General features: G+C 47.5%; 4 protein-coding genes across 4 annotated transcripts; 3 read left to right on the plus strand and 1 right to left on the minus strand.

The window, feature by feature from the left end:
* Positions 1–654: 654 nt before the first annotated feature.
* On the plus strand, positions 655–1,683 carry FSST1_000994 (Fe-S cluster-binding ATPase; the record flags this gene model as incomplete). The annotated part of the gene is made up of 1 exon (XM_083236637.1): positions 655–1,683. One exon carries the CDS (start codon positions 655–657, stop codon positions 1,681–1,683), a length of 1,029 nt encoding a protein of 342 aa, XP_083091176.1.
* Positions 1,684–1,774: 91 nt separating this feature from the next.
* On the minus strand, positions 1,775–2,386 carry FSST1_000995 (glia maturation factor; the record flags this gene model as incomplete). Its single annotated transcript, XM_083236648.1, has 4 exons — positions 1,775–1,963; positions 2,017–2,150; positions 2,226–2,328; positions 2,384–2,386. The coding sequence occupies 4 exons, from the start codon at positions 2,384–2,386 to the stop codon at positions 1,775–1,777; spliced, it is 429 nt and encodes a 142-aa protein (XP_083091177.1).
* A 400-nt stretch (positions 2,387–2,786) lies between these two features.
* FSST1_000996 (flavin adenine dinucleotide pyrophosphatase) lies at positions 2,787–4,070 on the plus strand (the record flags this gene model as incomplete). Its single annotated transcript, XM_083236659.1, has 8 exons — positions 2,787–2,876; positions 2,936–2,944; positions 2,990–3,034; positions 3,082–3,180; positions 3,227–3,260; positions 3,324–3,581; positions 3,629–3,848; positions 3,905–4,070. 8 exons carry the CDS (start codon positions 2,787–2,789, stop codon positions 4,068–4,070), a joined length of 921 nt encoding a protein of 306 aa, XP_083091178.1.
* A 6,573-nt stretch (positions 4,071–10,643) lies between these two features.
* FSST1_000997 (ras family-domain-containing protein) lies at positions 10,644–11,548 on the plus strand (the record flags this gene model as incomplete). Its single annotated transcript, XM_083236670.1, has 4 exons — positions 10,644–10,661; positions 10,775–10,889; positions 10,965–11,240; positions 11,307–11,548. The coding sequence occupies 4 exons, from the start codon at positions 10,644–10,646 to the stop codon at positions 11,546–11,548; spliced, it is 651 nt and encodes a 216-aa protein (XP_083091179.1).
* Between the last annotated feature and the right edge of the window lie 20 nt (positions 11,549–11,568).

Raw genomic sequence — 11,568 nt, forward strand, 5'->3', positions numbered from 1 at the left:
TACCTACCTAGTACTCATAACTGCAGATTTAGGAATGAATAATGATGAAATTTGTAATAGATAATGACAAAATCTCAATCAACTTTTTCCTCTGATTTTCATAGTACGCCATGGTCATCGTTTGAGGTCAATAATCCATGTCTTACTTTGTGTTTTAGACAATTTGAGTCAGAAGAAAGTAAAATGTTGCTGACGGGACTTGAGATCACCAGTATATTTCTCAATACCTAGAAACACAAAACCAAGTATGAAACCATAAAGTCCCTACAATTCCTCTATAAAACAAAAACGGGATCTATCACTCCATTCGCAGCGGCACTTTAACCATATGTCCATCATCCGGCGCTTGCTAAGCAACGAATCAACGCTTACCCTAGGCAACCAATCTATCTTTATCAACATCCTGCCTAGCTAGGTACCCAACTTTGCTTCAACTTCATCTCTGGACATTTTTTATACTTGGACTGCAATTTGGCCCTGAAACGTGCGTTGCCATTTGCCCCTTTCTCGTCTTATCTATCTTTCCAGCAGTCCAGCAACACACGATTTGCGAATTACTCAAAGCATTATTAAGCTTCGGCTACTAACTCGCCACATCCTACTCATCATCACCCAAACACCACAACATTATAACATTTTCATAACAGGATAGCTATGGCACCATCTCTTGAAACACCGGAATCTGTTGACGACGTTTTTGCCAACCCAATCAAGCAGAAGCCACAACTTGTCGCGCCAGAACCTCAGAACTGCGTCGGTCCCGATTCACAGCAGGCCGGTAAAGCGGACTCATGCGCCGGTTGTCCCAACCAGGCCATTTGTGCTTCGGCGCCCAAGGGCCCGGACCCTGATATTCCAGTTATCTCCGCACGATTAGAGAATGTCAAGCACAAGATCCTGGTGCTCAGTGGAAAGGGTGGCGTGGGCAAGAGCACATTTACCTCACTATTAGCCCATGCCTTTGCGACAAATCCGGACAGCAATGTAGGTATCATGGATACCGATATCTGCGGACCCAGTATCCCCAAGATGATGGGTGTTGAGGGAGAGACGGTCCATGTCAGCGGTACAGGGTGGTCGCCAATCTGGGTTATGGATAACCTTGCCGTTATGAGCATTCAGTTTCTACTACCGAACCGAGACGACGCCGTTATTTGGCGGGGTCCCAAGAAGAACGGCCTTATCAAACAGTTCCTCAAGGATGTTGAATGGGGCGATCTTGACTTCTTGCTTGTCGACACACCTCCGGGTACAAGTGATGAACATCTTAGCGTGAACTCCTTCTTGAAGGGGAGCGGAATCGATGGCGCTGTCATGGTCACAACACCACAGGAAGTCTCACTTCTAGACGTACGCAAGGAAATCGATTTCTGCCGCAAGGCTGGTATCAAGGTGCTAGGCCTTGCAGAGAACATGAGTGGCTTCGTCTGTCCCAAGTGCTCAAACGAGAGCCAGATCTTCAAGGCTAGTACAGGAGGTGGGCGTGCCTTGGCCGAGGAGATGGACATTCCTTTTTTGGGATCAGTACCCCTGGACCCCAGAATCAGGATGGCGTGTGATTACGGAGAGAGTTATTTTGACTCATTCCCAGATAGCCCGGCATGCCTCGCATTTCAAGGAGTAGTAAAGAACGTTGCGATGCAATTGGGATTAGATTCCCAAGATGTGCTGCCAGACGAGTAGACAGACTTATCAACCTTACGCTTTTATGTATGTCATGATATATGGTTTTTTGCTGCTCCACCGTATTTCTGCCCTCATGTGTTTCGTTTGCCTATTCCGACTTGAGCTTGTCAGGAATCTCCTCCAGATCTTCTGCCGTCTCAATATCAATAATTCGTCCAACCTCGGCGGTGTTGCGCATCAACTCCTTAGCACCGGCATAAAGCATTCTAATCTCGGCGTTGCATGTAACAGGGAGGTAGAAGAGGAGTACATATGGTACAGATAGCCGTCCGTCACCCTACATGGTTGTTAGTATCACTCGTCTTTGGTAGAAGATCGATCAGAACGTACCATAGTGAGGGGGTAGCTCAGGAGGATAAAGCGGGGAGCATGGTCTGGCAAATCATCGCCAACCTCCTCGAGAGATGTATAAACAGTCTTGTCTTCGTCTTGTCGGATCTCGTAGGTGTTCTTATCGATCAGGTCTAGAGAAGGGGTTGATCAGTGGGAGCCCAATGTAGTGTGAACAGTGAAGTCGCATCAAGAAGAGACGTACATACAGATAACAGCTTGAGGTCCCTTGGCTCGGGAAGTTGTAAGGCGAAACTTGCGGAGATGGTCCTTTGACTCCCCAGAGAAGGTATACAGTCGCGATTCGGATGCCTGAGCATGTTTGTTAGCGGGTAAATGCAGGATAATGAAAGGGCTGCGTAGGTACCATTTTTGAGTATTTGTTTGTTAGCTCTCTCTTTCAACAAGAGAGGTTCTTTGCGGCTGTATCAAAGCTGTGATAGAGGACAATGTCGCTATAGCATCAGGCAATCCACGGGAGTTGGTGAAGTGAAAGCCCCGCCAAAGGGTATCCGTTGGTAGCCCCCACATTGTCCCGCCATCACTTAGCGAGTAAACGTCATCTATAGGTAGCTCCGTTGAGCTCCATCCAGTCCAACTCAAACAACATTGGGTGAACAGAGTGATTTGCAGACTTAACCCTGCTATCTCAACCTCTCATATCATTACACTTGCCCTTGGCACCCATGTTCTCCCGCATCTCTCAGATCACTCGCCATCTCTCAGTTCCCACCGCGAACAACACCAGACAATTTGCTCTTGGACGAATCATGGTTCCCGTATCGGCAGATGAGCGCAACTCGCGCACTATTTCCACAGCAGCCTGCTTGATCATTGGAGATGAGGTCCTAGGCGGAAAGGTATAATGTCCTGGGAGTTTCTATATAATACTTTGAATATACTGACATAATCGACCCAGACGGTTGATGTGAGTATTCTGGTATAGGGTATAGGACCAGTATTGACATGATAGACCAACTCTGCCTACCTTGCCAAATGGTGCTTTAACCTCGGAATTGTACGTATGGGTGCTGAGTATTGTTTGATGTTATTTAACAGTTGTAGAGTCTTAAACGAATCGAGGTCATTGCGGATGATGAAAGTGAGATTATTGAGGCAGTTCGAAGAATGAGTGACGGCTATGATTTCGTCGTGACAAGGCAAGTGATGAGAAACAACTCCAGTATATCAGATGGCTAACATAAAAAAGTGGTGGGATTGGACCTACGTAAGAACTCACCTACGTGGGCCTTGTATTTACTAACCTGCTAGACACGACGACATCACCTATCAATCTATTGCCACAGCCTTCAACCTACCTCTTAAGCTTCACCAGGAGACCTTTGAGAAGATGAAGCTTCTTTCAAAGCCTCACCCCAACCAACCCAAGTTCGATTGGGAAGTTGATTCACCCGCCAGAAGAGCCAAGCTTCGCATGGCAGAACTGCCAACGGACGAATCCCGGGATCTCAAGAAGCAGGCCCTCTTTCCCCAGGAAGACCTCTGGGTTCCCGTGTCAGTTGTAAATGGAAACATCCATATTCTTCCAGGCGTCCCCAGACTTTGTAGGTCATGCCTGTGATTGATATCGTCATCTGCTTACCAGTAACAGTCCAGAGACTTCTCGAAGGACTAAAGCCTCACATTCTACCCCGACTTACTGATCCCGAGGGTAAAGGCACGCACAGAGTTCTATTCTCTACTCCCATCCCTGAGAGTGGCGTTGCCGAATTCCTCACGACTCTGGCGGCCAAAGTTGAGCCCAAGGGTGTCAAGGTGGGAAGTTACCCTCGCTGGGGCAAAGAGAACAACACAGTAACTCTTGTTGGAAGGTAAGAGGGGATATAACGCCAAGCTGTTCGATATGATATACTGACTTAGGCAAAAGGGACTTGGACTATCTCGAGAGTCTCGTCGAGGAAGTGGAAGCTGGTATCCAGGGCATGCGAGTCACCGCCGAAAGTGACACGGAAGAAGACCCAAAACAGATCAAGAAGCAGGCAACCGAAGACGCGGACAAGGATACAGCAAAGCAAGTTGCTCAGAAACCTTGAAGGGTCGCAGGTGCTCTCATACTTTCCAAATCAGTAGATTGTTGATGGAGTGTGATAGCAACTTTAACGGCCCATCTATTTGTGCAGTTGCATCACATGTAGAGTCGCTATCGGTTAGGCGGCGTGTTTGGTTGATATCCCTGGATATATGTAGACATATGTTATAGAGTGTTCGGAGTTATATGCAGTCTGACGCTAGCGCACGGTCTCGAAACATTCGGTGATTCAACGGCACAAAGAAAGTAGCGTCGTCGATCCCAGCGCATTTTGTTTGATAACTATGCAGTATCGCTGTTGTAGTTTGTGCTTGGGGAGATTACGCTGTTGACATTGAAGGTCAAGTCATCCCATGAAAGTCTACCACGTGTCATTCTATCTAGCATATCCCAAAGTTCACTGTTCCACAAGTGAGGTTAAACATACTCGCCTGTCAGATTCAGTAGCTGATGCCAACACATCAAACACTGTGCCATGTTGTGTGCCCGTGTACAAGGACAAGAGTCATGTTGGGTTCCTGTCACATTGCATGCATTTTCCAGACTTTAGGGCTGGCCTACTTGAAGCAACCGAAATAAGACACTTTAGCGGTGTCTACTAGTCTCATTTCCTCAGCAAAGCTTGAGAAGTCGTAACGTAGTATCAATCTTGAGAATTTTTTTGGTGCTCAGTACATTAATAAATCATGCGACGTGAGGTGAAGAGAGGGGCTATACTCCGTAGATCGCCACAATTAGGATACATCCGCGTGGCAATCTAGGAAGCGGTTCGCTCTTCGTGAAATGCCACGCTGAATTGGGAAGCTGACTCGAGGATGTCTTTCCCAGAAGGAACCTGGGGTGCGTTGAAGACCAATTTGCAGGGGTAGAGACTATGGTGGAGGTGGAGCCGAGAGTGTCTTGGGCACATCGTAACGATACCATGGCAAGGCTCGTGACATGATCGGCGGCGAGATTAGAGCGAGGCGGCAGACCTTGACGACAGGAGATTGGGAATAATATGTCGTGATGGGCTGCCTTGGCGCGTTGAGCTAGACAAGAGAGTAATCTGCCGAAAAGGGGCTGTTATTAAGAGAAGCACTAAAGACACGTTCGAGTGGACCACAGACAGTGGAGACGGGTAGAAGCGGAAAGAAGACGTCATCTTAAGTGTCGTTCTAGAAGCCAGAGAGATTGAATGTAGAGTACATACGGAGTAGAGCCCATGATTTTTGCTTATGGTTGCATTAGGACAGGCTCTCTGAAGCATGATGTCCTTATCAGCCGAAGGGTCACATTGCCGTAGCCTGCAGAATTCATGGGATGTCTACGCAGTGATCAACGATGACAGCAGGTCAATTAGTTCTGGACTGTACCCCGTTCGCGATATTGGTCTTCTCTACCTGCATGTAGGCGCCTTACCTACGGAGTAGAGGTAGGCGAAGTTCAGCAGCTCATCTGCAGCAGGTCCAGTCACGTGCATATCTGCAACTTTGACAGGACCCCGGGTCCACACCTTCCTTCGACGTTAGGCTAAAACTCGAGCCGCATTTATGGATGAATTTCCTTTCTTCTTCAAGTATCGTCTACTGTACTGTCGCGCTTCAATGCTACGAACAGATGTCTTATCCACTGGGATAGAAATATCATAAAAACCCATATCAGAAGCTTGGAGCATCTCTTCCAGCCGCACACCTGGTTCCTTCGGGGCTGGTTGCACACAGCGCTCGCTTGCTTTACGAAGTGAAAGGACGTGTCTACCCGTGAGGGTACAGCGCCAAGAGGCGCTCGCAGTACGAAGTAACGGAGTACAAGCATCAGAAATAAAAGGGTCTTGCGGGTAGGTTGGTTTGCTGCTCGGTCTGCGGAGATTGGGTTTGAAAGCATATCGTGGTCTAGAAAAGCCAAACGATAGTCGCGAATCACAGTCAGCGAACGACTGGTGGGTTTCATCCTCATTTCGATAAGCAACTGTCGTTTTTGGTGAGATGGGGATGTATATTATGGGTGCACGTACCCAACTAACTCATTTGTTTGACCGAAGGACAAGTCCGTACTTGCTTTTTGACGATTGGGTTTTACATGCTTGACAGCAGCACGTGATGAGAAGTTGACCAGGTATGTACAAGTGGCTTGTCTTGTGTTGTAAGTGAATTATATGATTGGCCTACTTGTTCTGACTTGGATCGTGAATAACCAGCCTCTCAAACACATGTTCTAGATTGTAGATCAAACCCCCACCTCCAGGCTATAAAGCAAGCAACTAACATGAGATAATTGAAGCTTGTACACCAATGCTAGAATTTTGATATGGTGAGTTCGCTTCGCTATATTCACCTACCTACCTTCGTTGATATCATATTGTGATATGTAGTAAAATGCTTTTGATTGTATGTACACGGACCGGTATATACTAGTACTTTGCAAAGCCTATCAAAATGAAACGCTCTCTTCAGGCTGATATCATTCATTTGGATATTATATTTCGGTGCAAAGCAATAGCCTCACGGGGCTCGCCGTTCAGAGATAACATTACGAGATAATGACTGCTGTGGCATCGCATTGAGTAGAACATGTTATCTTCCTCGCCATCAATGCGCCAAGGTGTAACCAAACCCCACCCGGCATTGATCTCATTGACGCGCTGTCACATCTTCGATAGCCTCAAACGCACCAGCGCTGTAATAGTAGTCATACTACGTAGTAGCAAAACGTGCAGGATCGGGTTGCCATTGCCCGCCTTACCAAAGCGGAACAGTTACTGCGACGTCTGATGCGTGTGTGTATGGGGTCGCAAAAACAAAGTGATAGACAAGCCTTGTGAGACTTGTATGCTATAGGCTGGATCAATAAGACCTATGCTTGTGTAGTGAGGATCTATTTGCTGAATATAGGTAGATAGATATACTAGGTATGGTGGATAGTCTGAATGCAGTCAGCGGCCGTATCAATGTGCTTATGATTTGGCTTTTCGCAGTCAGGTTACTGTTTTATCTCAAGACTCAATTTCAACGGCCGTTAATTTGTCATGTTAACATATATATCGTATTAGTTGCTTGCCTATGTACTTGCATATACCGAGACGAGTGGTATTAGTGGAGAGGATTTAGCGAAAGGGAATAAAGGCGAGGATCGCTCTGTTAGGCCCTGCTCTGTACTCTGTACGTTGAACCATGATCCTGGACCTACGCCTGAGACTCGGGACTAAACCGTCTAAGATTAAGAGCATCGGAGCTTGGCCTTGGGAAGCTCATCACCCCATCGATTCCCCAGTTGCCAGGCCCAGGGATGGGGCTCTAGGCCCCTAGACCTGCAGATTTCAAGGGGCAGAGGATTCGATCTGCACAGGATCAGGTAAATATGTGTGTGTACCTGAATTACGCATCCCTTTTTTTGTTAGTCTGTAGCCATGTTTTGTATGACGGGTCAAGATAGTCGTTTCCGACTGAATTCTGTCCACAATATGCAGTCCAAGTCTTTGAGGTGTGGCGCTTGGGCCACGAAAACGACAATAGAGTAAAAGGACGTGAACTCTCAAAAAGAAAGGAAAAGAGAAGAAGTAGGATACATGGGCAACAACTATCGGATGCCTTGGCAAGTCTCGTGTGTATTCTTTTCTGGCTTATAAGTTGTGGAATAATATCTAGGTTACCCAGGCCAGGCGGTGGCAGTAATAAACAAAAGATGGGGAGACCGCTATAATGATAATTTAAATAATCAAATGGTCGGCCTCATTTACATGGCTGACTCGACCGAGATGGCCGGGGTCACGGCGCCGGCGTCTTTCGGGGCGGCGTCCCGCAATCGATTCTCTGGAGTTAACTTGGCGAATAAGACGACAGGCAGGTTGGAGCGAGGAAGAACGGACTAATTTATTCTATCGAACATCCATAGTACAGACTACAGAGAGACTTGGAGGTTATTTGTCAAAGGAGTTTAAAAAGAAGCGCAGAATAACTTTAGGCAAGTAGCAAGGCGTGCCTTTACAGTTTACTACTGTCTTGGCTAGCCGTTAAGGATCTGCACCCTCGCTACTATGTATCCATCGCTGTTAATACTGTCGGTGACCAGTAGCTTAGAAGCTTAGTTGGCGTTCATCAAGACGAACGACCCTGCCCTGGTTGGCAAATTACAACATTCAGGGACTTAATCTATTGCCCCCTATTCCATCCACTTCTGCTGCTACCCATCGGTGTTGTATGTACACCGTATGTACACATACCTCAGGGTATCAGAAAAATTAACCGTTGAGCATAAGAGACGAAATTAGTAGGTCACTTTATGCTCCTTGGACTATAGTTCTTAGACTGCTTATTTTTATACCTCTGGACTTGGGAGGCTATCTTTTCTGCTACCTACTAGACATGTACAGATTCCAGTTGACCCGTACAGAATTTTAAACGGATACGTTGTCAACAATTATCTATGATGACGACGGTGGGTGAGTTATCTATCAGAGGCCATTAACGATTCAAAGTACTGCAATGCAATGCATGCTGTGGGAACACAAGCACGCGGATACGGTGAGAAGCTGCCTACAGAACAATGCACAATCAGCTTTTTAGCACGCTACAGTGTGTCTGCGATTGGCAGAGTAGACGCAACCAGCCGCTGCCCTTGCAGAAACGAAGCTGCATCGCATCGCATCGCATCGCATCGCATCGCATCGACGAGGCCAGCAGCCTACGGAAGGATCATCCTGAACTCTACTATGCATGCATATACATACTGTTCGGATACAGATACGGGAAAACAAGGCCAATTGTTAATCAGTGAGAACTGGAGCTTCGCTGATCAGCAGCAAGTAGAGCAAGGGTCCCCCCGAGAAAAGCAATGGATTCATTAAGGTAGAAAATATGGTATGGATCCATTGCTTGGCTTGAGCCATGGACGCTTTAGAATAGACACGCCCCCCTTTCCCCATACCAATCTTTCTTCCCACTACAGATAGGAGCGTCTGAAAAATTCAATGTTGACTTCTGATGTTGACCATTATCTATCTCTCAGCACGACAAAAGCGGAGACGGCCGAAACAGAAGTCTTGCTTTCTGGCTCTCTTTTTGGCCTCTTTGACAAACTCTTGTGGCTTGTTTTGTCTTGCAAACTGCTAATGGACAAACCAAAAGACAAGACAAGGACTGGTCCAGCTTGCGCCAGGTTCATTTCCATTCTCTTGCACCAACACTAGTTTCCCGCCGTCCTGGCGGCTGGAAGAACCAGTCATCTAATCTAGCCACTCAGGCTGTAGTGAGATCGTAGAGTTCCTCATCTTAATAACCAGAGAGGCGGCTGCATTCGAGTTGGAGAGAATGGTGGACGCCTCTGGGCTTGCTGGTAGGGCTGCAGAAAACACATGATAGGCCACTCTCTAACCAACAGTGAATTATTCGACCCCTATGTTAGAGATGAAGGTTCAAGATTTCGTAGAACAAATACTGTTCTCTCAACGTCTATGGCGAGCCTTTGATCTCCATTGACGGTTAACACCTCCCTACCTCTAGAATTTAGAGGCTGGGCTTCATCGACCCTAGCGACCAATCCGGCCATCGGGTGTCCCCTCAAAAGACCTACACATGCCTTTTATCCACTGACAGGACGGGACGGGAAGTCTCCAGTAATAATTCCATGGGGCCTGACCATCCATCTCAGCGCTCGGGAGCGCCCAGACATTGACCACCTGGAAAGCCGTGGGATATTGGTGCTGGGTGTGTGTCCGTATACACTGAAGGCCTAGTGAGAAACACAGGGCAAAACAAAGTGAAGTCATGATTCTTAGCTGTCAATCGAAGCGAAAACGGACCCGGTCAGGCCAGACTAGACGAGACCAGCCTTCCCTGGTCATGATATGAGAGAAAGAAAACGTTCTCGTTAACCGTATCCTTGGATGGGTTCGGTTATATTTTGTTTCTGTTTGTAGTGTCCATGTTAACCGTCGTGTATCGGATACCAGTGGTCCAAAAGGAAAAGAAAAAAAAAAGCAACCGACTGCAAACACCCAGAACACCTGGGCAAGCGCGACAATGGCTGGCAAAGGTCGTGGGTACATCTGAAGTCATCTCTCTCGCGAGCGATCAAAATGTACCTGATACCGAGCTGACCCATCCATTCCAAGGTGCTCCCAAACCAATCCGATCCGTGGACACCCCCCTTCCTCCCTTTCCCTTGCTCCCCTTCCAGGATGCTTTCCTACCCTGGCCATTCGACCCTTTCCTCTTTAGGCCTGTTCCCCTTCCTCTACTCTCTCTACCCTCGCTCAACTCCCTCTGCTTTGACCTTTTTTCTTGAACCCATTTGGCCCATCCGAATCGTCTTTCCCTCTCTCTCCACACATTCAGAACTAGAATCCGCTCGCCCCAGCGGCAAATCGTTCATTCTCTCTCTTACTTCCTTTGTTCTTCTACATCGTCTCGCCTGCGAACGTACACAACCTGCCTTCTTCCAACTCCATCTTCATCTCCATTTCCGCTGTGCTGTCGTCCTCGGTCGTTTGCCTTTCAATCCGGTTTACTCGCGACTTGCCTTGCATCATCTTGAATTTACGACAACTCGCCTCGAGCAAAAGATAATACAGGAAGCGCAACTCAAACGCTAATTCACAATGGCTGCGAACACAAAGGTACGATGCGAAAACAACATTGTCTCGACGGAACACGCTTTCAGTCCTTTTGAGCCTCTGCCTACCTCAATCAACCGGTCACGCATTATTGTCTTACTAACTCTGAAATATAGTTCCTACGAGAGTACAAGCTCGTCGTTGTCGGTGGCGGTGGTGTCGGTAAATCTTGTTTGACCATCCAGTTGATCCAGAGCCACTTCGTCGACGAGTATGATCCTACAATTGAAGGTTCGTGAACTCTAATCGCATTTGCATCATCGTTATGCCGTACCACAACACGCACTGACATAGTACCTCGCATAGACTCGTACCGAAAGCAGTGCGTTATCGACGAAGAGGTCGCCCTGCTCGATGTTCTCGACACAGCTGGCCAGGAGGAGTATAGCGCCATGCGCGAGCAGTACATGCGAACCGGAGAGGGATTTCTACTAGTCTACTCCATTACTTCGCGACAAAGCTTCGAGGAAATCACCACATTCCAACAACAGATTCTGCGAGTCAAGGATAAGGACTACTTCCCCATGGTCGTTGTTGGCAACAAGTGCGATTTGGAAGGTGAACGAGATGTGTCACGACAGGGTACGTCGACATCATAAATCCTATTCGACCAACATTCACTAACGCTTTTTTTTCTTTCTACTACAGAGGGAGAGGCTCTTGCCAGATCATTCGGCTGCAAGTTTATCGAGACCTCAGCCAAGTCACGAATCAATGTCGACAAGGCCTTCTACGATATCGTACGAGAGATTCGAAGATATAACCGCGAGATGCAGGGTTACTCGACCGGCAGTGGTGGCACCTCTGGCGCGAACGGACCCCCCAAGCCCATGGACATGGACAATGGCGAACAAGAAGCCGGATGCTGTGCCAAGTGTGTGCTCATGTAAACGGAATGGCACATGTGGAC

The sequence above is a fragment of the Fusarium sambucinum genome, chromosome IV, assembly GCF_050947815.1.
Source record: "Fusarium sambucinum isolate potato_lamoka chromosome IV, whole genome shotgun sequence".
Classification (NCBI taxonomy): domain Eukaryota; kingdom Fungi; phylum Ascomycota; class Sordariomycetes; order Hypocreales; family Nectriaceae; genus Fusarium; species Fusarium sambucinum.